Source organism: Gavialis gangeticus, unplaced genomic scaffold (genome assembly GCF_001723915.1).
Source record: "Gavialis gangeticus isolate Ggan-Ray unplaced genomic scaffold, GavGan_comp1, whole genome shotgun sequence".
NCBI lineage: Eukaryota > Metazoa > Chordata > Crocodylia > Gavialidae > Gavialis > Gavialis gangeticus.
In genome coordinates, this window is record NW_017728992.1 from 186,791,997 (window position 1) to 186,817,541 (window position 25,545).

A 25,545-nucleotide genomic window follows, 5' to 3' on the forward strand; every position below is an offset into this window, starting at 1 on the left:
AAGCTGCCCCTCCTCCCTGGCTGGGGTCTTACCAGCTAGTTAGCTTTATAGTTGTATGGTGGGCAGATGGGCTGCCTAGCTCTCTCGTTGGTCTGCTGGGGAGCCAGGCAGAGACTGGACTGCCACTCAGCTTTCCTGATTTGCTGGCTGGAAACCAGGCAAACAGGCTGGCCAGCCTGTGCACCTCCCTTCCTGGTTTCCATCTAAATTTTCAGTAGCATCCAGCTGTTCCCATGGGACATTTCAGTTCTGTTAAATCAACGTTTCCCAAAAGAAAAATCTTTCATCAGAAGATTTTTGACCATCTCTAATGTTGAGGCAGTTATGGCCTACAAGCATTGGTGATGACACGCTGGCAGTGAGGAAGTGACTTTGGTGACAGCACATGGGCATTGGGGAAATTACTTTGGAGAATGTAAGTGCCAAGATCTGAAAAACATTTTCTTGCTGATAAAGTGTTGGGGGAGGTGTGTGTTTGTGAGCTGATCATTCAGAACGTGCAAGTTTGTCATGGGTTGTTCAGAAGTGGTTTGTATGTAGGTCATCAAGTGGAGTGTCCATGTACTTACTCCCCAATGTACTCCAAATTGCTGTTACTCCCAGCTCCTTCTGTGGATACTTTTATACCATGCTACCAAAACCTTTTAGTGCAGAATAAGAAGTTCCACACAATAAGTTGATGAGCTATACTGAATTTTAAACTTGTGCCCTCACCATTTCGCAGTAGCTTCCCTGTGGAGATGGGCATTGCATCAGTGACCTCCCAGATCCCTTCCTCTGTGTAATGAAAGGTTCATCTTCTAATGAAATGGTGCATATCTCCCCCCCATGTCCTTTGCAACCACTTCTGTGTATCTGAGATGACTACTTTCTCCCTCTTACATGAGTAAGTTCACTTTCTGCCTCAAATCTCTGGTAAGTGAAATGTTTTCTGAGCATAGAAAAGAGAACTCATATTCTATGTAGTTTCCAAGGAGCACTTCTTCAGTTCATAGTGGGTTGAACAGTAGAAGATCACAACAGTAGGAATCTTCTCTTCTGAGGTCTGTGACAAAGGCTGATGTCATGGAGGAGAGGTTCATGGTAATGAATGTTCCAGTCAGTCTGTCTTCCTTTGCGTATGCCATGGTGTGTAAGAGACTTCTCCTAGTCATACTGTTGGTACCATTAATGAAGACTTACAGTGTCCAGGTCTCCAAGGTGATTTGATTATAATTGTGATTATTTTTAGCAGGCCTGTGCTGCATAAGTTATTTTTTAGCCAGAGATGGCAGGTCCATAAGGCTGTTGTCTTAAGATGGAGAAATCCAATCTGCTCAAGTTTTCCATAAAGGGTGGTTCATTGGAGCCTATCAGCACTTAATAGGTAAACCCAACATCCTCCAAGACAGTTTTCAGTCCAAACATCCCAGGCTTTTGGAGTAAAGAATTACTGTCATTCCTCCCAGGTGCGACACATTGACTTGTCATACTGAGTTTTGAAAGCCATGAGAGAGAGTCTCACAGCCAGAGTTGTTTGTCTCTGTTGGCCTTCCAAATAACTGAACTGCAGGTTCATAAATAATGATCCTTTTTTAAAATTCATATCTAGAGAAACTGTATATCCAAAGCATTTTTTTAATTGCTTTGAAAGAAATCAGATTTTATAATGGACTTTGAGTGGTGTATTAGTTGAAGTTTTTATAGGTGTTCCCAGAAGAAATCCATGGAATTTTTGACTGAATAACTCACAGTTAGTTTTCCTAATTGTTTACTATTTGTAATTGATTTGTATTTTGTGTAAAGTGTTTTCTTTCATTTTCACTTACATTTGAGTAACCCGTGTGCCATTGCATTTGGATCTAGATCCTGGGGTATGGACTTGTTTTCATTAAGGTTATTGCAAAAAAGTGACGTGATTTCTACCACCATAGCAACGTAAGATCAAAGGAGAAGACTATTTCCATTGGGAACAATGTATCCTAAAAGGCCTGTAGCTTAGTGGTTAAATGCTTCATTAAGTGGGCAAGTACACTGTCCTTTGTTGTGGATTTAATGGCATATAGAGATTATTTTAGAGACAGCTGCTGATGTCAGTTTCTGTCCTTTCCATTTCCACACCTGGAAGAGCCAAGATGGTTTGGGGTTCATTTTCTAGACACTTCACTGAAAAAAAAAAACACACAACAATCTGCACCCAGATTTGCAGTTTCAAGGCTCTAAAATGTGTTAGAAACTACCTTCCTCAAATCAAAGTGTATATTGCAACACCAGTAAAGTAGTCAGATTGGGGCATGTTTTACTGCAAAGCCTAGTTTGACTGGGTTGGCAAACCAAACTGTTGCTTGCCTCCTGGCAAAAGTCAAAAGCCTTTAAATTCTCTCTGATTGCATTTATAGATTGCTCTCCTTATTTCTTCTCTTGAAATAAGACAAATTAAACTGTATCCTGCAGCCTTTGTTGGCAGATTTCAAGGCAGATTAAACTATTGCTGGCCTTTCTATCAAAGATAACTATATCTAAATTACTTGACTCACTGTAATACCCAGACCCAAACTTTTCTTTCTCAGTTATCACAGACTTTTTTTGTTCAAAGCACTGATGGATAGACAGACAACCCATTCAAACTGGGAGTTACCCTTTGGCTTTTTCAGCAGTGTACTTGTGTGGCAAATGTCAATTGGATCCATTCCATTTCCCTCTTAGCAACTCAGCCAGGTTTGAGAATATATCCAGTAATTTTTACTGTTACAGTTCCTGACTGAGCTCAGTCTCCTACTTTGTAGCTCCTTTTACTTTTTGGCTTCATTTTCAAATTCATAGAGAAGTTTCTGTATCTGAAACATTTAAGACTGTTTTGTTTAATAAAAATACATTTTATGCACTGTATTGTGTTTAATGAAATACTACTTATTCTTTTAATGTTGCTGTGTGACAAAAATCATGAGCAAAAGTATACTTATTCATTAAAAAAGCTGTGTATCAGTCACCATTTTCTAACACACTAGAATGTAAAATTAGTAAGGCTCTAAATGCACAGTTGCTTAAATGTATAGAGTCGTAGTGTACCACCCTGAGTGTGTGAGGTTCTGTTTAGCTGTATGCAAACATACACATTTTAGATATACGTTTATCTACCAGTGAGACTGCACCATTCTTTGCAAATTAACTGAAGTACAAATGGAGAAGATGGACAGAGTATTATATCAATACCTTCCACTTGCTGATTAAATTGCCTTTAGTTAAATTGATCTACCTTGAACTCAGTTTTTTGCTGTGCTAATCCCTTTCTCCTCCAATCACAGGGATTCTCTTCATACTGGCCAATTCAGTAGCCCCCATATGATTTGCAGATTCAAGGCTGCTGTGAATGACACTCAGCCTGCCCCCACCTCCTGCTGCTTTCTTTATCCAGCTGGCAAGTGCACTAGCATTTTGTTAGCCCTTCATTATGCTTGTCTTGGAGTTTTCCCAGCCAGGCCCAGTTGCTGCTATTTCTGTCAAACCAACAGTACACTGGACCCTTTGTAGTCAAGTTCTCTCACTCTTTGGAGTCGAGACCTTTTCTGTCCAGGCTCCAACCTGCAACAGCTTACATGCATGCTTAACGTTACCAATTGACTAAAAGGATCAGAGCCTTTACAGCCCTTTTGCGAAGGAGAAAAATGTCATAGAAAAGCAAAGAGGGTGCTGAAGCTTACAGTGCATCTTATATCCAGAACTGGATTAATAGAAGCTGGTACCTCTGTACATGTGTCACCATGCTCTGTATGGAGCAGCAGAGCAAACCTCCTACCCCTAAAGAATCAAGAGTGATAAACAGGCACATTGCCCTTCTGGAACCAGCAACAAGTCCCACCTTTCACTGGAATAAGCAGCATCAGTCAGAAGGCAAGCTCACAGTGGCATGCAACAGTAGCATTGTCACCCTTCTCTCCTTAGAATAGAGAGCAGGTATTTGCCCTACAGAGGTAGGAGTGGCAACATGGGTCCCTCCTAGCACTTAACCTAACAATATCTGCTCCAGTGAGGTGAAAGCGTGTGCATGTTGCCCTCTTCCTACCATATACCATATCTTCCAAGCCATCCAGTTGTGGTAACTTGCTATTGAGATGACTATAGCAGATTATCCCCTTTCAGAGTTCTTGTTTCTGGCTTCCTGCGGATGCGGACAGGTGTCTCTAAATCAGCTACACTCAAAACAGGTTTTCAAGGTTTCCTGCACAACATTAAGGCTAATTTTAGATGAACAAAAAAAAATCATATTCCTCTAGGAGCTGGGGCCTTAGGCGCAAACCTGTGAGCTCATACCTTATTCTAGCTGGGCTTGTGCAGTTTTAAAAACAGCCTTTGCCATTATACTACATGCTATAATTTTGACTGGAAGAGACCTTGTGCATGTGTTTGAATTTTACAGGTTTAGCATGTGATTGAGGAAACACAAAAAATAAAGAATGGACAGTCTAACACAAAATTTCTCTTACTTTATTTCTGATGGTAGTTTTGTTTTTCTTTAAATTACAGTTTTCTATAGCACTCAGCCCCATGACTTGTAAGCAGATATGCCAAAATAATGAAGTCTTAGTAATATGAGTTTATACAGCTTCTGAGACTTTATGATTGAACCTTCCTTGAGAAGGTTCAGAGACACCACTTTTTGTATGAGTGAATTTTGATGAGAGACTGAATTAGTAAAGAATAAATTAGTGAAGTTTCACTCTACTAATATGTGCTAAAGAATTTGAGAAGGTTATTTACATGTGAAAGGAAATGGTTTTGCAGTGTGGAAAAAAATGAACTGCTAAAGTTAATTGTTTACTAAGCATGTGATCAGATGGGAAGTGTTATTGCTCGTGTACTGTACACTTAATGTAGACTTGGACATAGTTAATGCCTGTGCTGTGGTTTCCCTATTTGTGAAAAATATGAGTCTTCCCAGGCTTTCCAAGATGTTGGGAAAAGCTTATTTAACGGATATTAACTATTTTTGAAAGATGAAATAAGTCACAGAAATATAACATACCCTACTAATTGCCTTGAATTAAAATTGAATACATCAAAAACATGTGCAGTTGTCAAACTCATTATGCTGTTTTACCAAAAATAGTGACTTAGACACTGCATTGTAATACCATTCTGGGCACTAATAGGCTGCACAAATTACACCTTAAATAGCAAGGTACAATATGTAGTACTAATGAAAAACTCATTACAGACTTCTGTGGTGATGAGAGCCAGGGTAGAAACACTTGACATCTTAAAACTCTTTAAATGTGATCTCTCAGCTCTAAATGTAGAGTATATGGGTACATTTCAGTTGCTTATGTCAGCGTTTGTAGTTTGACAACAAGATGCGAAGATTAGCTTCCGTGTTTCTTCATGTGGTACTAATAGACAAAGAAAGCCCAATTACAGAAAAATGATTTAACTGAAATATGCATGACCTGGAATTTTTTTTCTTCTCCATGCAGAAAAGTCAGATACACTTACTGACATAAGTCCCTATCTCCTAGAAGCCTTTGTACACATTGTCCTTGGTGAATAATCCCTTAGAGCTGCTTGAAGCTGTTGGTGTCAGTAAGGATGTGCAGGAACGGATCCATGGCTTAGAACATCTGCCTTCCTAACTAATCCAGGGTCTGTATGTGGTCAAGATCACAAAAATTGTGTCTGTTCTCCTGTATGATCTCTACAGGATTTGCTGTCACCAGAAAAACCTACTTTCCTCACCTCTTCCATGGTCCAAAGCAATCAGGAGTGCCAGAAATTCTCTGGGGAGCATATTCAGTTTATGCTAAAAGTCTGTTGATGTTCTAAAGTGCTGCTTACGTAACTGCACCGGTACAATAACTGCTGTGAAAAATATTAATTGGGCATGGCATTGGTAGGAATGCCTCCAGAACACATTTTAAATAGTTCTTTGTTATCACTATTTGTAATGGGATAACACTGAGAGGCCAGGGTCCCTTTGTGGTAGGTACTGTACAAACATGAGCCTGAAAGGTCTAAAGCCAGATTCAGAGTAGGAGCGAGGATTAAAATGCTTGTGAGTCCATAAAGAACTGCAGGTCCAGGCTATGAGGAGTCCAGTCACTCTCCCAAATTCATACTAAATTTCACGCCTGGGGTGCCTGTAGATGTGTGGGGAGCCTGCTCCAATGCACTCTAATTATAGCGGTTTGGAGCAGACTCAGTTAATCGAGTCTGCTGGAGAGTGGTAAGTAGCATGCTCCAGCTACCGTCTGTGTCTCATGCATCAGTGTTCCCATGCTTCACTGTGGTGGCGGGGGTACTTATATTAAAGCTTGTTGCACGAACTTTAGTTAAAGCACCCCTGCTACCATTTTGAAGTGTGGGGTCACTGATACACGAGTCACTGCAGGTGTTTTAATTAGAGCGCACCCCCCCCCAATCCCTGGAGCACATGTAAAAATGCCTTGGGTACCTAAACTTAGGCCCCAAAATTTATTATTCATATTTAGACAAGGAGCAGCCTGTTTTTCATAAGTGGTGAGCTCTTCTAAATCTCATTGAAGTCAGTGGGAGCTGAAGGGTCCAAGGTGACAGTCACACAAAGGAATTAGAGGTGATAGCTCTGAACTTTCTGGCAGCCTATATTTAGGTGCCCACCTCTGGGAATGAACTTCACAGGCCTGAGTTTGTGAATTTGTAAGATTATGTAGAGAGGGTATGGAGTCTCTATCCCTGGAAGTTTTTAAGACCAGGTTCGACAGAGCTTTGACTGGAACGAATCAGACAGAGCAGGGGGTGGAGTAGGAGATCTCCCGAGATCCATTCCAGACCAATTTTTCTATGATTCTACACGTTAGGTACCTAAGCTCCTGTACTTTAAATTGAAACAGTGACATGGCTGAAAAGGGGATTTGCAGTACTTAGCATCTTGAGTGGGGGATACCTGTGCCAGCCAATAGGAAATACTAAAGAGATGGGTTTGTCTGCAGTCCCTCTCTCCAGTACTTCATTGCCCTCTTTCAGCTCTGAGTTAGATGCTAGGGTGGGGCTGCCATTCATTCCCTGTAATCCTACTTAGATTTAGGCATCTAAGAAAGAGGTGGGCAAAATCCAGCCTGTGGGCCAGATCTGACTCTCCAAAAGATTCAGTCTGGCCTGTGGGTGGATGGCCACCAACTCGTTGGATCTCGCCCACTGGCAGCTTCTGGCTCTGGCGCTGCATGGTGCCGGGGGTGGGAGGGGGACTGCTTCCAACTAGCAGCATGAGCCTTGATGCAGCAGCTTCAGTTGTGGACCTGGGTGTGGGCTTCAGCTGCAGCAGATAGCTGGTGGCATCAGCTGTGGATGCCACTGGCAGCATATTCAGGAGCCCCGATGGCAGTTCCACCACACTGCCAGTGCAGTAGAAGCTCCTACCCCTATCCCCAACCTGGTACGTCCTGGCAGCATCAGCTCTGGACCCAGGCAGGAGCTTCTGCTGTGACACGGCTGGCAGGTTCTGCGTTGGGGCTCCAAACCCTGCTGCTGCTCCCACAGTTGGCGCTGCTGCCCACCTGCCCACCACAGTGGAAAGCTCCGTCTGAGTCCACAGCTGCGCTTCAGGGCTCCTGGAAAACTATAGCTCCGGCCAGGTTTTGGAGGGAGGGGGAGAGAGCGAAAGAGAGAGGGCAGGGGAGGGAGATGGATGTGCTCTTCAACAGGTCCCCAGAACTCATTAAGTGACACTCCAACCAAATAATCGCCCACTCCTGGTTTCATAGTTTCTAGGGTCGGAAAGGACCTGAACAAGTCCAACCCCCAGGATCAGGTGTAAGATCTCCTTTGATATGCAGGTGGATAGATTGCTCTTTTCAGTGAATGGCAGTCTATGGAATTCTAAATGGCCGCAAGCATCTAAAGAGTTGGCTTTTTCAAGACAGTGGCACCTCTGGCTATAAACAGTAGCTGATTGTTAGACAGCTAAAGAGGTTTTCTGGCAGAAACTTGGGAACCTAGGAGGTCTCATTTGACAAAGGAGACTAAGTGCGTTTTTAGTGAATCAGTATTTCAAACATAAGCATCTTAATGCCCCAGAAGTCTTGTTTAAGATGTCTCTGTTTCTTGGTGAATTGCATCGTTTGGTGCCTTTACAATTTAAGCCTAAATGCCTAACCGTAGACACCTGGATTTGAAATTATTGACCAAAGTCTTTTGTTTGAAGTTTTATGAGGACTATTTTCATAAAACTATGCAATACATAATCTAAGCTTCAGAGCCTTTTCCAGCTCCTTTGGTATCCAAACATCATCAGCAATGAAAAGATTTTCTGCAATTAGCAATTATTTATCCTGCAGCTCATCTGCAGCCCTGCGGCATTCTGATTTGATTGCTATAGACATCATGTGCTGGAACGTCTAATGTATGCCAGGTTCTTGAACTGGAACAAAATGCAGCTTACAAAAGTGTAACCTTCCAGATGTTTTCTGCAGGAAAGATCAAAGCTTTATTGTGCCAACATTTGCAGAAACTTTGGCTTCATGGGAAAATCTGTACCTATTGTGCTTCGCTGGCATAGCTTGAAGGAAAAGAATCAATGCTGTACTTAGATAAAGGATTCTATTTGGCATTTTTGGTTATTGAAGTTTTTCATATTGCTGAAGCTTGCTGTTTTATTTGATTCCTAAATCAGAATTTACCTGTTGCGTCATATTGAGAAAATTGATCTTTTTTTTAAAAAGATTCTTGCCCTCCAGCTTTCACAAGACAGTTTGTTGTGCTTTCCGCAAAATACAAAATGCTGATTCTGTGCTTAATTTTGTGTGTTAATTTCCAAAAGTTGCATATGAAGAAAAGCTTTGAAATAGTAAACTATTATAGGTCCCTGCTTTCTCTGTGCTACCCAGTTCTGTATTTACAGATCATTAGGTGGATCCCTCTCAGTCTTTACCTTTAGTATTTGCCTGTGCCAAAATATCGGAAAGGTGTTTGTAAATATTCTTGCAAGTAAAACTTACCAGTTTGTTTTGCTGATAATTCTCTCTGACTTTTATTTACTACATCTCTAGCATTTGGGCAAGTGGAGCCTCCATAACAAAGATGCTTGCCAGAATAAAGAGTATCTCGGAGGCTAGCCTAAATAAGTCTTTATATCAGAATCATCCTACAGCCACTTTGGAAGCTCTTTGTGAGTTGCCAGTTGGAAGGGAGAGTGAGTGATTTAGGGCAGGGAGAAAGAGGAGGAGGAAAGATGCACGAGTGAAAAATATATAGGAGCAAGAAGTTTTGCATTGGAAGGTAGAGCTGAGATTGGGATTTACTGGATCCAGTGCCTGTAAATTGAAAACAGTTGAATGCCATGCCAATATAACTGTTCTTTAGTGACGTTAGAGATGCATGCCAGGAGCTAAGGAACATCGTGCGAGGAGTCTGCTCTGGCGTGCTGGAAATCTAGCACGTTGGAGCAGACTTGATCAATTGAGACTGCTGGAGCACATTAATTGACGCACTGTGGCAGCCTTGCATGTCACATGTGTGAGTGGCACAGCACGCCTCCACACTGAGAAAATGGGAGCAGTGCACTTTGAACTAAAACATGTTTAATGTGCTGTAGTTCAAAGCACACCACCACCATTTTCTCAGCATGGAGGTGCGCTGTGCTGCTAACGCTGCATTGGGAACGTGTGCACTGGGCGCTTTTAATTGGTATGGGTCACCAATTAAAAGTTCCCAGTGCCATGTCGGGAGCACATGTAAAAGTGCCATAGATCTCTAAAGGTCCCACTTGGCTGAGTAGTGGGGAAATGGGGGCACAGAACAGTAAACAGGGTTGGAGCAGCTACAGTACTGCTAATACCAGGAGTGGGATTTTTGCATAATCACCATGTATGGGGGTCAATAATTTTTAACCTATTTATACATAGAAAAATGATGTGTCAGCCTATTTGAAAGTTCATCTGGGACTTGTTCATATTAATTGTGAAGATGCATGTTGCTTTAAGAAAATGGGCTTTTTATTTTTTGCTAAGATGTGTGAACAGAGTTGAATAAAATTGAACAGACTTTTTTTTAATGTAGGAGGGAATGACTACTGAACAGCCATACCTGTCATTCTCTCATAAATTACAGCTGGGAAAACCCATTAAAATGATTGATGTTGCTCTGAATTTACTTTGAGGTGAGAATATACATTGTCTCCTTGTTTTAGGACGTGCTGGGTGTGTCTACATGAGGCGCTTTACTGCACAGTAGATTAGTCTGTGCAGTAAAGCATCACCATCTACAAGTGCTCACATTTACTGTGCAGTAAATTAATCTACTGTGGAGTAAGCTACTACCTACACATACATACTGTGCAGTAAAACACGTGTAGACACTGGCCAGGAGCAAATTTTCTCCTGATCAGCCTAGGCAGCAGGAGGCCACACAGGACAGGGAGCTGTCCGTCCACAATCCTGGTGCTGGTTAACTCCCTGGCTCCCCCCAGGAGCTGGGAGCTGATCAGGGCCAGGACTGGGGAGCTCTCTGTCCCATGCCTCCTCTCCTCTGGGGAGTGAGTAGGGACTGGAAATCCAACCCTTGCTTGTCCCTCCGAATAGCCAGTTCCCTAGGGAGCAAGCAGGGGCTGGGAATCCTGCCCAGCAGGGGGCTTGCTAGCAGCTGTGCCCAGATGTGCACAGGGCCGGGAGAACTCTGCCCGCTGTGAGAGCAGTTCTCTTGTGGCCCTGTGCACATCAGGTCCCAGGAGACAGCTGAGCTCTCTCAGCCCCCAGGCTAGCAGGGGCGTGGGGGGGAGCCTGGAGCTCCCCCTACTGCTGCAGGGAGGCAGAGTAGGGATGGAGCAGCCCTGTACTAGGCTGCTGCAATTGGAAGCAAATCTTCTTCCAAGAGGGAGCACGTGTATACATGTTCCCCTGTAGCCTTACTGTGCAGTATTTTTACAGTACAGTAAGCCAACTTTGAAATAATAGCACATGTAGAAGTTTCCGCTGAGGTTTTAACAGAAGTAACAAATTCCTTTACCACGTAGACTTGCTGAAATAAACTTTCAATTCTCCCTTGCTTAGTACTGTATATTAATTATGTTTATAGGAGTCACCATTTAAAAATCCACATTTGCCCACAGAAAGCAGAATTTTTGCAGTAGTTTCCCATCCAAGCAACAGTGCAAGAGAAATTTGTCATCTCAAAGACCACTATGAGACCATGTTTGGCAAATGCTGATTAAAAAACTAAACAAAATCTGTGACTTTCTTTAGATGTTGAATTAAATCAATAATTGTATTGTTGTTCTTCATTGTAGTTGGTCTTCAGACAGATGCTGATGAGGCCATTGAACAAATTGATGAAGATATTACAGTGACTCAAAGTCAGACGAAATTTCTTTGTCCTATCACACAGGTATGCCATCACTACCATGTAAAAGACTTTCTCATTACTTTTTTAGTCGTTTTTCCTAGCCACTGTCATCTTTTATTCCTGCATATAAAACATACTTATTTGTTGTAAATGAATATGGATTTCTAGAAACCAGGCAACATCATTTTATATGTCTTGTTGTATCAGAGCTACTTTGCCTGGAAAAAAAACCTCTCCACTGTAATGCAGTTTATCCTGTAAAATCATATGTTGCCAGAGGAGAGCACTTTTTCCACTTAGAAATAGTACAGTGCTGATCTCTTTCTAATACAGAGAGTCATGGATGATTGTAACAATACAACTAGATCATAAAGGCATAAGTTAAATTGGCTAGAAAGAAAGAAGGGTTATAAATATGATCTGATTCTTTACAGTGAAACTAGTGAAACTGAACTAGCGAAACTAACTGAATTAGTCCATGTCCCATAGTAATTCTGAGACTGTATTCAAGATCAAAATCTGGTCAGTGAAATAGTCTTATTGATTGCAGATGGAAATGAAGAGGCCAGTTCGAAATAAAGTCTGTGGCCATGCTTATGAAGAAGAAGCCATATTAAAAATTATCCAAAGACGACAACAGAAAAAGAAAAAAGCACGGTAAGCTAGCAAGAATGGGTGGAAAATTACTTGCCTTGTTGTGTTAGTAGAATCTTACTTCACTTCTAGGAAACATTTATGTTGGCAGGGCTGAAGGAAGTATTACTTAGTTTGCCTCAAATCAGTCTCCTCATTAGTACAGTACACATGAAGCATAACTTTTTAAAAGGAAAGCAATATCTAAGGAAATGTTCAGGAAGCATGTGAGGAAGTAACAACCATTCACTGTCCCTGCACAGTGGAATAATGAAGATCTAAAAAAGCCATCAACAACAGAGAGAAGCATTCACTTCTGAAAGTTTAGTTCATGTTTTACTACAGTATAACCTCATAAATCTGAATATCAAAAATCCAGAATTTTCAAAAATCTGGCACTTTTTAAGCTCTCCTTCCCCTCCCCCTCCCGCTCCTCCAGATGCAGAGGGGGAAGCGTGCATGTGACCATCCACCACCCCACTCTATGTGCAGCTGCCACTCGGGGACCAGTCACTGTTACATGCCTCCCTCCTCTGTGATGCATGACCGGCCACCACTCCAGTTTTAAAAAACCAGAATTTTCTAATTTCCAGCAGGGGCGTGGTCCCGGGCATGCTGGATTTACGAGGTTATGCTGTATCATGTGGTTTTGAAACTCTGAGAGTCATTGTTAAAAAAAATAAATAAACTCGCTCCTTTACAAACATGAGGAAAAAAGATTGCAGTGTAATCCCTATTGATGATTTCTGTTTCCCAGGATAATAAGAGAAAGGAAATAATATGGAAAATCATAAACTGTTAAGGAAAAGGAAAAATGATCAAAAAGAAGAATGAGTTATACTGGACTTACCAGCTGCAGTAACTCTTTTTTACTACAGGCAGGGTTGGTAGCATCATCTGGAGTTAAAATCACCTGTCACTTTCCATCATAGGGCCCTCTCTCTAGACACTTAAAACTTTTACCAAAATTTTACTGATATACTCAAAATTTTCCTTGCCAGGTTTCTAACTTAGGCTGATGTTTTGTTTTGTTTTTAACTTTAATCAGAACATCTCTTAAAAATGTCTTTCCATTGAAGACACTAGATCTTCTCATACTTTTGAGTGGGGACTTACAAGAGGTCACCCCATTTGTAACTGCCATCAGGGATGGCCCTTTTGTTGACCTGTGAACATTCACCCAAACTTGGCCAAGCTTTGTGCTTCAGGAAGACTGCAGTTTGCATACACCTTTAGGGCAGAGAACAGCAACACAATTCTCCAAAAAGCATGTTGTCCTGCTTGCACACTATGCCCACAGAATGGCAGTGTGCTCTTTCCCAAGGACGCAAGGACTGAGCAAGATTCCTGCACCTAAGAGGAGGAGCTACTGGGTATAATAACAGAATGGAAGAGACAGAAGCTGGTTTGGGGATGAGGGTCTTCTATTTCCCATCTAGAGAGACCAAGAAATTTAAACACAAAAATTGCACCTTGAAAGCACATTATCACTGAGGGGAATCAAGAAGTTAGAAAATGCCATAATTAAGAAGGTATGTGCAACCTCAGTTCTGGTAGTTCTGAGTGTAGTTACTTTGCAATGTTAGTATATGCTTTTATGGTTCTTTATTTTTTTTTCTGACGTAATCATATAGAACATCAGAAGTATAGATGAGTAATAACTGGGTTTTGCTCTAATTCAATTTAGAAAGTTTTGTGGGCAATCTACCCTCAACTCTTGGTTCTGCATGTATATGTAGGTTTAAGTGAGCCGAGTTGTTATGTAATTTCAACATTTTTCTGACAAATAGAGTCATTTTTTGAAAAGCCACAGTCTGGGGATCCTATTGCATCTCATCCCTAAGGCCCCCATCTCCAGTGGGGACATTTCCATTTGCATTCTTGACAGCCATATTCAGGGGAAAAACAGTATCTTTACTGTGGTTTAAGGGCAAACTCCTGGACTCCAAGTCAAAACCCAAAGTAGTGGTCTGTGTCAGGGGAGCAGCAAACAGCTGAGAGAGAGAAAGGAATGGGAGACTGAATCCTCTTCCATCCTCATCCTAGAGCTACAGACATAATTAGGCAAGGGGTTGTAGTACTGGCTATGGCATGCACATGTTTTTTTTACTTACAATCTGAGGCCTCTGGATCTGATTGATGCACTTCACAGGCTGTGCATCGTCCAGTCACCTGCCTTGCCCACAGTCCCCTTAATATGCCCACAGACAGGCTCTTCTGCCATGATCAATTTGACTTCACCTTAGAGTGCATGGCATCCCTGACACCTGTCCCTATGCCTTCCACTGCTGTGGAGGCTCTGCTAGTACCTCCTGTTTACAAAAGATGTTTATAGGAAGCTCTCAAGGCACTTGATGATAATTAATTAATCCTCACAAAGCTTTTAGCAGGCAAGGTACTATTCTAATCATTTCATTGATTGGAGGACTGAAGCATGAAGTGATTTGGTGATTTGCCCAAGGCAAATGGGTGAAGCTCCAAGTGCTGACTTCCAGTTCCCTGTCACACTTCCTAAAAAAACAGAGCTCCAAGGAAAGTGAGAGCTCTCATGTTTTAACTATGGGTATCTGCTGTACATGTTGTGTTCCACCACCCATGAAGAAAGACCTTGAATCCCTAAATATCTTTCCCTGTAGAAACCACATGACTTCCAGATATAAAATAAAATACAAGGAATGCAGTCAACAATATTCCTGTGTTTCACTTCCACAGGTAACTCATGCCAGAATCAAGTCAGTGACCTACAGCTGAAAGGTTGAATATTTCATCACACTCATTTGAGCCATCCATTCCCACCTGTTTAATTAGATTTTTTTTCCAACAGAGATTTTTTTTTCTATGAAGAAAAAGATGCAGCAAATATCTGATAGAAAGTGAATTTGGAGGGGTGGAGAAGTTGGGAGGGAGACAGCAAATTTCATATTACAAATGTATTTTATTAGAGTCTTTCTCCTCTTTTTAACAGATGCCCTGAGATTGGCTGTGTCCATTCTGATGTAAAAAGATCAGATCTTGTGCCAGATGAAGCACTTAAAAGAAGGATTGACAGCCAGAATAAACAAAGCCGGTCAACACTGTAAAAATCAGCTGGATATGCTGTTGCCACAAAGAAAATTTGTTACTGGAGGTCTTGTGAGATAAGCTGCTGCTTGTAAGCAGGTTGTGTAACTGATTGTTATTTAAAGTGTTTCATTTGCAGGCAAAGTTGAAGGTCTCAGCTGTAACTGGAAGCATTTTTTTAAACTGCCAACTATAAGGCATTTCAGTTTAACTTGCTTCCCCCTCTTCCCCAAGACTCTAAAATCCTGCATTTTGACAATAAAATGTTTTGCAAAATCTAACTTTGCTGGCCAGACTGCTCATTTTGTAAGTATTCTAGACCTACAAATTTAAAGCCCAATCCTGCCAATACCAAGTGTCATGATTACTATTGGAAGCAGTCCCGGTGAAATCTCTGTAGTCGGTGGGTATGTGGTAGGAGGCTCCATGGCCAAGATATTCACAAGTAAATTGGATGTCTCCTGTTTCGGGTATACACCTAGGGCTTCCTCAGGGCCGAACATCTGCATCTTGAATTTGAGGAGGCAAAATGACTAGTCACATCTGAGGCTCTTTCCCAATTCTCATTATTAATTGCAGGCTCTGGCCCTTATTTCTGCTCTGCTTCTGGTGTGCAAAGGTATTTCTTTGAGATTGTTTGTATGTAGAAATCCCAAGCAGGTTCACATTATTGTTTTAGGTGAAGGGAATGGGTTTATTTACAAATCAGGTTTCATCCACAAAGTGCATAGATAATAACTACATAGCAAGTCCCCCTTAAAGTGTATAAAGTTAGCAGATATGAGACTATGTGTTATATTGTGTGTTAGTGTGTGTATATGTGTTAGTGACAATATGTGTATATGTGTTAGTGACACTATTCATAGGGGCATATTTAGTTGCTATGTAATATCAGCTTTACAAAGTTTTATTAATTCAAATAGTTCTTCATCTGCTCTGTATTCAATGTGTAATTGCATAATTAATGCATATTAATCTAAAAATGAATTTCAAACCTAAAATAGGAGATAAAACTTGCCATTAACAGAATACTTTCCACATTTACAGCACTTTACAGAAATTTCCTGTGAAGTCTGTGTAATTCTCCATGATATGCAGAAAGCATGCTGGCCTACATGACTGCCCTGAATCCCTAAACTGTCTTACCTTTTTCCTTTCATTTTTGATCTGTGGTTAGATTGACTATGGCACTCTGAAAAAGAAAAAAATCTCTGAGAAATACTGATTTGAAAGTCTGTAGAAATGTTTTTGATTCACTCGCATAACCACTGCGCTTTATGGGCCCAGCTTTAACCCTGGAATTCATCAGGCCTCTTCTTTCTGGTGCAAAATTGTGCATACAGTTGAAGCTAACAACTTATCACCCCAAATTCAGGTCAGGTAGATGTCTAGATCCTTGCACATGTCTGCAGACAAGGAATTTTGACTCTTCAGAAATATAAATTACAGTATCAGAATTCTACTCTGAATAATTTATGCGCACAAAATGGAGGCCAGCGGCAGGGTAAACCTAGTTCTAATATGCACCAGAGTATGATCTGGTTTGCTCTGGTCTTGTCCCATTAACATAGTGATACGCTGATATTCTTCATCAGTTCAACACATTTCTGTTCCAATGGGTGCTTCTTAACTAGGGATCACTCTCTCAATTACATTTGTTTCCCAGACTTCGAAGGAGTTTGGTCTAGATCTAGAGATGTGGAGAACCTTAGTAGGAGTAGCAGGTGCTCATCCTATCTCTGGGTCAGGGACTTAACATATGATATGTAAAATGCCTGAGTTAGGCAGCTAGAGATGTGAAAAATAGCAAAGCAAACCTGAAACACAGCATTTAAGGAAAAAGAAAACAAGTGTTTCAGCACCCACTTGCACAGATAAGTGGAAAGTATTTTTGAATGGGCACATTCTTGCCTCACAATGGCTGATTTTCCTTGTTTTCCTCCTTTAGCTTGGGTAGGGCAGTGTCTGTGCAGTCAGACGACTTGAATAGCAAGTACAAAGCACAGCCTATAAATTCTGAAATCCTTTCACTTTTCAAGCAAAGTAAATGGAAAATGCTGGGAGTGATATTTTCCTCCCTTTAATGGCCATTACAGATGATGTCTTTAGAAACATTTCTATTTATACTGATGCTGGTTGCTCTTGTAAGCTGAGAAACCTCTTTATAAGAATAGCCAGTACCTCACTGTAAGAGCAGTGTCCTGAATTATATTTGATCAAAACACATCAGGACTACTGACCACAATATATAAATACGATAAAAATCAATTATACATTACATAGATTTCCCATTGCTAAAACAGATTGCCTACACTAATTGCTGTCTTTGTGTGAATTGCATTCTCTGAGCTGTGTGGTTGAGCTCAACTCATGTCATTTCATCACATGCCTAGAGCTCCTAATGGGATCAGTGAATTTCTCAGTGTTAAGTTATTGAACTCTGCTGAGCAATACTGAGAGCTAGTCTTTGCCCTTGATGGTGTAGAATGAATAGTTCTCTATTTCTTTTGAGGGATGAGTATAGAATGGATGGTTTGCTATTTCTATTGATACTTGTCTGTAATGTTCTGGTGGATATTGCAATACTAAAAGCTTGATCAGCACTTGGCACAGCTGTGTAAGTTAAGTGTAGGGGTGTCTTTTATACTTTCCCAATCTGGACACTGCTAGGCACTGGGATATTCCCTAGATGTAGGTTAGAGCAGCCTGAAGACCACTCTAACATACACCACCTGTCAACAATACCAAGAGCTCATTGTGGATGTATCCCAGTCATGTTCATGCAAGTTGTGAGATGAGCAGGGTGGCAGAAGAACGCCTGATGGCAGCTCCAATGCATTCCTGCACAAAGAGAATTCTCTTGGCATCTGGTTCACAATGCTCAGAGCTGGTTGGTGCTGGGGGAGCTGCCCGGAGTAGCCAGAGTGCAGCCCAGAACTGCAATCTACAGCTTACAAGGAATTCAGACTGTTGCATAAATATGGCAGGAGGTGTTATTAATTGTTCTTTCTGCTTTCATTTACAAGAAGCTTTTTTGGAATAATTTAGTAGAATAGGCAAAGTAGGTAAGCCACTTATTCTGATGTGGTCTGGGTTATGCAGAAATACTCCTCCCCCCCACCCTTAGTAGAAAATAGCTTCAAAGAATTAAAACATAAGAATGAAGTGTTTGTTATAAATAAGCTGATCTCTATGATTCATAGAAATGGAAACTTAACTGCAATTTAAGTTTCAAATCTTAATCTGTTTTGGCCATAAGATATCATATGTAAACATGTACATTTTAAAGACTCACAGTATTTTTATCTCATGGTTTGACATCAAGTAATTTGGGGAAAGAGAATCAAATTTGGGCCTTTTCTGATACAGAAAAGTCCTAAAAGTATGTGCTTTCAAACCTGGTTCAGGAAGAAAGGAAGGGATCTGTGTGTCAGGGGTCTGACTCTGAGAGGTGCTGAGCACCTTTCACTTACTACAGTCATTGGGACCAGGCCTCAAGTACTTATAGGAAAGTCTGGTCTAGAAAACCAGGCAAAAGAAGTCCTGCAGTACTGTTTTCAGTGGTGCCCTGAAGTTCTTGCTCTTAGAAAGATTCTCCAATTAAACAGAATTCCCCACTTTAAACTTAGGGACTGCCTCTGAACAGTGATGGATTAAGATTTATTGGGGCCCTGGGCAAACAGAAAACTGGGGGCCCTTCACCAGGCAAGGGCAGGTTCCCTCTGCATCTGCCAGGGGGCTGCGGCTGGGTCTGCCTGGCCTCTTCGGCATGTCCAAGCTGAGCCAGGGGATGTGAAATGCCACTAAGGTGAAAGCAGCCCTGGCCCAGCCTGGTGCTTCCATCCAGCGGGTGTCACACCGCCGGGGCTGCAGTCCACCAGTGCTGCAGGATGAGCCAGGGCCAAGGCCAGGTTGGGGGGCATGGGCTCTGCACCACCCCCTGCTGCCCACCCACCCCTCTGCTGGCCCCAATAGAGTGGGGCTGTTCCACTCACCTATGGCAGGAGAGAGCAGAAGTGGGACCACCCATGGTGCCTCATGGCAGCAGAGGGCCCTGGGAAGCTACCGCCACCTGCAGGGAGCCCCATGCCTTCCCCTAGCCCTTGACCCTGGCCCAGCTGAAGAGGAGGAAATGTGTGCTGCCTGCTCCAGATGCCTGCAGCCAGGATGCCTACCTGGGCCATGCTGCCCCTGGTGCCCCAGGGGGTCTGTTCATTAATCCACCCTTGTCTCTGAGGCTTTCAAGTAAGTGGAGTTCATGAAGTGTATTTATGAATTATGCAGGATCTTTTCACAGAGATAAAAAATAATTGCACACTTGTGTTAAAAGGAGCACAGTTTCCTCTGAACTACAGATATATTCCTCATTACCCATCTTGGGCTGTGATCTCATACAGCTTGGAAGATTAAAAAGTGCCAGGCCAGAGCAGTGCTTCCTTGGAAATGCTTAACGCAAATACAGGTGCCGCAGGAAGTGGTATGTGTAACTCAGTAGATGTAAGTCTTGTAAGTGTAACTCTTCCTCTTTATTGTCATAATAATGGCTTCATACCTAGAGAGAGGTTTGAACTATCTGTGGTCATTAATATTTTATGTCATTCCACAGTAGAGGTTACAAGTCCTGGTATCGTTGCTGATATGTTAACTTAGGAATTTACTGTTTTCCTAAATAAATTTTATTTGAGTTTTAAGTGTATGTATATCTCCTCCAGTAGGCAAAGACTTGCTGACTAGTCTTATGGTGGTTTGTGGAGCTATGTTCTCTCTTCATAGCTCCATTTCAGTAATGGTAACATGCAATAGCATAAACTGAAGGGCATCTTCCTGCTGAGGTGCCTCTAAATGAAAAGTGTTACAGAACTGTGAGTGCCTATACATGTGCAGGGAGGCTGTTCCTACGCACTGTAATTACAGCATGTCAGAGCAGGCTTAATTAATCAACGAGCTTTAGTTCAAAGCACCCCACCACCATTTTTCAGCATGGGGATGCTAATACACGTGATGCTTTGGGCACTTTAATTAGCATGGCTCTCGGAGCTGCTGTAATTAAAAAGCCTCTCCCCCACACACACTGTCAGAGCAGCACAACTATAAGAGTCCTGTGCTCTTTTTCTTCCTTTTACTCTTTAGTCAGTAATTTTTAAATAGATGGTGTCGTGTTCCCAATACAAATGTAGAGCCCAATCCAGTATAGCTTCAGAAGTGCCTAAGTAGGACTTAGGCAGGATTTAAGCACCCGAGTTCCAAAGAATGATCCAGTTTGGCCCTGCTCTGCAAGCCACAAAACTCAGCAGGCTTGAGCGATGCCTACATTTTGGTCTAAAACTTTCTGTAGACACCTAGACTCCATGCAGAAGCAACTGGTTTGATCATGTAGGAACCTAGCTGTTCCTAAGCTCCACTGCAGTCCAGTTTGATGCTGGGGAGGAGGGACCCGATCCCTAACACTACTTTGAGTACGCTTAATTCACGCTGACTGTACTGAATTTAGCTAAAAATAACAATGATGAGAGCACTCACCCAAAAAGTACTAGGCAATCACAGTTCCGATGCTGGAGACCTCCATTCCAGGATTTTGCAAGCTGTGATGCGATTTGAACCTAGTTCTCACACTGCCTTCTACAACCACCTAGCTGTAGAATAGGCTGAGTGAGGGCACTCTCCCTCTCCCCTTGAAACTGAGGCGCTGGTAGCCAACAATGGGATAGAGAGAGCAAGAGAGAGCCTGCCTGTGCAAGTCAGTGGTTACTATGTTTCCATGGACGGGATGAGTCCTAGGTTCCAGTCCTGCCAGGACTCTGTATAGGTTGCATTAGAGATTCATTGGTTAACAAAAATAAGCCTGACAGCAGGGACCAGAAGCCAGGACTCCCTTCTCCCAGGGGAGTGCCATCAACAAGAGGGTGTCCCCTGGTGATTAGGGACCCTGCTGTGAAGTGAGAAGGGAGTTCTCACTGCCCTTAAGTGCCTCCAGACTTTCTGCATTGTTCTTTAGAGGCAATGCCTCTTTCCATTTTCTATATAAAGTGCGCAGGTGTTTACACTAAGTCACCTAAGGCTTTCCATTTACTGTACAGAGATCCCAGGCACCTAAATCTGGCCAAATTGGATTGCTCTCCTGGGCCAAGATGCTTAGATTTTAGGTACTGGGACACATACAGGTATTTGAAACAAGGGCCAAACTGAATTTGGCCCTTGTTCAAATACCAAGCTGTTGTATGTAAACTCTGTGGGCTGGTTCCTATTTTGCTCACTAGGCACCTGCGTGGATGTTATGACTAGGGACAGAAGTTATGCAACAAACTGGTTTAAGTGATCAGAAACTGGTTTAAACCTGTAACAGAACACAAGCTCAGTGCACATAAACCAGTTTCAAAATGGCTGAATCTGGTTTAAGATAAACCTGATTGAATGTAGTATCAGGTTTAACTGATTTGGGTCAAACTGATTTATAAAATTTCTGTCCCAGGCCCCTTCTTGGTTCAAGTTAAATCACAGTCCCCCAGCATGCTTTCCAGCCCTGGGCTAGGCTGGTCTAGGGAGGGCTGTCTGCTCCAGAGAGCAGGGCTTGCCCTATCTACCCCTCTGTTCCCTAGCTGGAGTAGTGAGGGCTGACTGATGGCGGGGGGGCAAGCCCAGCTGGGGATACAGCCCAGTCTGCAGGGCATGGGACTGCCTTCCACCCAAGCAAACCCCCACTCAAACGTACTGCTGGCTGCAACTGTGGACTACAAATCCCAGAGGCACCTGGAAGCAGGAAGAAGTGATGAGCAACCCTGCAGGGTCCTGCTGCTGTAATTCTGGACTGCAAATCCTCAGGGGCAGCAGGAAGAGGAAGTGAACACATAAGCAGAGAGCTGTGTTCTGGTGCCTCCCAGCTTCTGGCCTGAGCCACTGCAGAAACGTGGCTGCATATCCTGTATCAAAGGTAAATGTCTGTTCACGTCTGTTTCAGTTTAATCTGTGGATCTTAGGCTGACCTGCAAAGATTGAATTGATTAAGCCTCAGTCTTTTTTGACTGTCTGTAGCTAGCCATTGAGTGTCAGTACAAACCCTATTCCACCTTACTGAAGCCCCTGAAAACCTTTAATGCAAGAAGTGGATGGGTCCTGGTCCTCCTCAACACTTTTTGTGACATAGTCTGAAGGCTATGATGAAGACATGCTACAAAAGCAGATGTGTTACCAATTTTTCAGGGGCTCAGGTGAATGGAATAACCTTACACTGAGAAATCTAAGGGACATTTGGATGCCTAATAGATGAAATAGGATCTAGCTGTGAGAAAATAATATTTCTGTTTACAAAATATGAATTATTATGAAAATATTTTAATACTATAATCAAAGACAGAATTTTTTCTAAATCCTCAGAAAGGAATCATGCATCCGGATGGGAGACTCTGCCACCAGATTCTGAGTCACCATTCAGTAAATATCAAAGGTAAATGGTGATAGAGCGAGTACTAAGCAGACAAATTACAGGAAAAGATGGTAAAGACTCATGGATGTGTTTAGCTATATGCAGCATGAATAGTTTCATTGTCTTCAAAGGGACTGCTTACTGCTTGAAATTCTGTATCCAGTGAAGTCAATAGGAACTTTGCTGTTCACTTTAATGGGTACAGGATTTGAAGGGACAGTATTTCACTCACAGTGCTTAAAGCTATGGGGTGTGTGTAAGTCTTTACAGGATCAGGTCCTGAAATAGGCAGCTTGCTCTAACTGACTCTGTTCATGTTATTCCAAAAAAGCAAAAAGGAGAGGCTGAAAGCATGCGTGCAAATTAAATTGCACAGGGAATATACCAGAGGAAGTTTGTGCTTGCAATTTCAATATGAATAATACCATCTTGGCCGCAAGGAAAATTGAGTGACACTCATTCACTGTTAACTTATGCAATTGACTTTTGAAGCAAAAATAAGATTTGAGGTTTAAAACCTGAACTTCCAATTTGAGCATTCAAAGAGACATCACATAACAGAAGAAGCCTTCATGCTTTAAAAAAAGAAAGGAGCAAGCAAAGTCAGAAGATACAGTTCATAAGACTGCATCATTTTAATTTGGTAACAATTATCTTTCCACAAGCAACTATTCAGATTTCCTGCCAATACTATCCCTAGCACTTCTAGGAAGGCTCATGGGAACACACCAGAATGTCATTACCACTTCAGTTTTAGGCTTTCACTTTATTTTCCTCTAATGTACTTCAAATTGTGTTTCTGCATAAAATCTATTATTCATTCTGGCACTCATGTGTAAAGCTTCAGGCTGGTCAGGGATGTAAGTTATGATTTGCAGGCCCTTTTCTGTTTTAGAAGAAGTCATGAGAAGTCTCACCCTCGCCCAAAGATTACTGAACAAACTGTGAATTCACAGTTGTTTGACCTTCACAAATTCTTACAAACAGGGCCAAAAAATGGCCAATGTAATAAAGCAGAGGTGTCAGATGTACAGCCTGAAGGCTAGATCCAGCCCATAGAGCCATGTCGTCTGGCTCACGTGCTCCTAGTGTGGCTGGGAATTGTAGGCAGGATGAATGGGGGTGTGACCCGCCTCCAAAATGTGGGGCTCAAAGCCCCTTTGGAGACATGTCAGTGGTGGGGGGAGGCGGGGTAAAGGAATGGCTGCTTTAACCCCATGCTCTTGCCTGCCCCACTACCATTGCCACATCGGTGTCCAGTCCATGCGTACAGGTGAGTTTGACACACTCATAGTGGAATATAGTATTTTTGCTGCATTTAATTTACTGATTCTTTAAAACTATTACGGGTTAAATCATCATCCCAAAGCATGAAGCAACATGTAAAAGGAAAGATATTTTACTTCTGGTTTTGCCTGGCAGTTTAATAGTAGCTAAAACATTTGTATGGTGCAGGTTTTTTGGCTGATAACTACTTTTTTTTCCCTCATTTCTTCCATTGACAGACAGGATATTTATAACACTTAAGTGGCCTGGTCTAATTTAGCTTTACTCTGGGAATCCCATGAGACAGATCTGGTTACTTTAATAATGTGTCTCAAGCATCTGAGAAGCGAGAGGGAGAGGTGGTTGTGGAATACTCATTGTCTAAAGCTGTTCTAGTTAAAGGAAGTGGGGACTCAGTTTGCTTGAAACAGTTTTTGAGTATCTGTGGATATAAGGCTGATACATCATAGAAGCATGTAGGTGAGGGCAGAGAGGATGAGACCTAGATAAGCGGGCATATGAATGCTACATGACAGAAATTCCTGTAAAGAAATAAAATAACACAACAGGGAAGGGGAGGGCTAGAGGCAGCACTAATAACCAGGCAGATCTCTCCACACTCTTAGTTGGAATCTTGCCGGCACAAGAAATAAAGCCAGAAAAGATAAGCCCCAAAGCAGAGAACAAGTATTTTAATAAAAATACATGGAGAAAAAATCTACTCACTGATGTGTTGAAAGAACCTTCCCCACCTTGTCACTGCTCTGAACCCACTTTACTAGCCAGGCCTCTCCCAGCACTCAGCTCAGGCATTCACTGGTCAGTAAAATCTCCAAGCTGGTTGCAAGTCATGCAAGGTGCTCCTGTTCAGATAGATGCTGCGCTCTGCTAATGACCCCTCTCAGGGCAAGATTCAGTCCTGATGGACAGGTAATGCCCTTGGACTGTGACCCTGCTGGAGCTAGGACTGTCCTTAAGTGTCCATTACAGAGTGGGGTTGGCCAATCGTAATGCTGTGCGTTTGCAAAGGGCATGCATGACAGGTTTTAGTGCACAAATGCCCCTATTTGAGCACACAAACCTGTATGTCTGGCTCATAATAGCATTTAATTACTCCAGGGCTCAGGCTGCAAAACAAATCCACAAAGTCAGCATCTTTCCCTAGTAGTAACCCCTTCAGTTTTCAAATGCTCTGGCACTGATGTGGTATGCAGTATTACCCATCTTGAGATGCAAAACATTAAATACATTGATTGGGAGTCGTCATAGATGCAGTTGGAGTTAAATTAATCACTGACCTATTTGGGACCAATTTAGCCTCTGTTGCCAACTGCAGCAGTCCTGGAGTATCTTCATATCTTGCCCCTACCCACTCTACAGCAGAGGGACAGAGGGGCACAAGGACCACCAAAGCCACTCATCTGACCCATCCCCAAATGCTCCCCACCATCCTTATGGCTTGCTGTGTGTGTGTGCAGAGGGGGTGCAGAACTTGTAGTTCCTTTGTATCAGTTTAACCTACAGAAAAGGAGTTATGACAACAACCTGGAAGATGGGATGGAGTGCACCCTCAGCAAGTTTGCAGATTACAGCAAGCTGGGGGTTAAGAAAGCATAAAAAGGTGTGTCAGTGTTCACTGTTTAATGAACCAACCTAGCAATGTGCTTCTCAGCGGTAGCAGCAGGTGATGGTATCTCTTGCCTAGCAGTGGACTTCGGTGGTAGCTTGTGAGCCTGACAGCAGGGGTCTGTTCAAATGACTAAGCATGAGAGGAATTCAAATGAATGATGTGTGAAGAACAACATGTGACATAAGAGCACTTGCGAATTATTGCAGACTGCAGGGCCAACAGATTTCTGGAAATGCTGCTTTTATTTCTG

At 42.3% G+C, this 25,545-nt stretch overlaps 1 protein-coding gene across 2 annotated transcripts in view; it reads left to right on the plus strand.

The window, feature by feature from the left end:
• NSMCE2 (NSE2/MMS21 homolog, SMC5-SMC6 complex SUMO ligase) overlaps window positions 1-15,260 on the plus strand; it is a 274,030-nt gene extending 258,770 nt beyond the window's left edge. For both annotated transcript variants that reach the window (XM_019528155.1, XM_019528156.1), the window contains exons 5-7: window positions 11,231-11,328; window positions 11,837-11,943; window positions 14,885-15,260. In XM_019528155.1, the coding sequence (XP_019383700.1) occupies window positions 11,231-11,328; window positions 11,837-11,943; window positions 14,885-14,999 (320 nt within the window). In that variant the 3' untranslated portion in view covers window positions 15,000-15,260. The remainder of the gene's footprint in view (window positions 1-11,230; window positions 11,329-11,836; window positions 11,944-14,884) is intronic.
• Window positions 15,261-25,545: the final 10,285 nt, after the last annotated feature.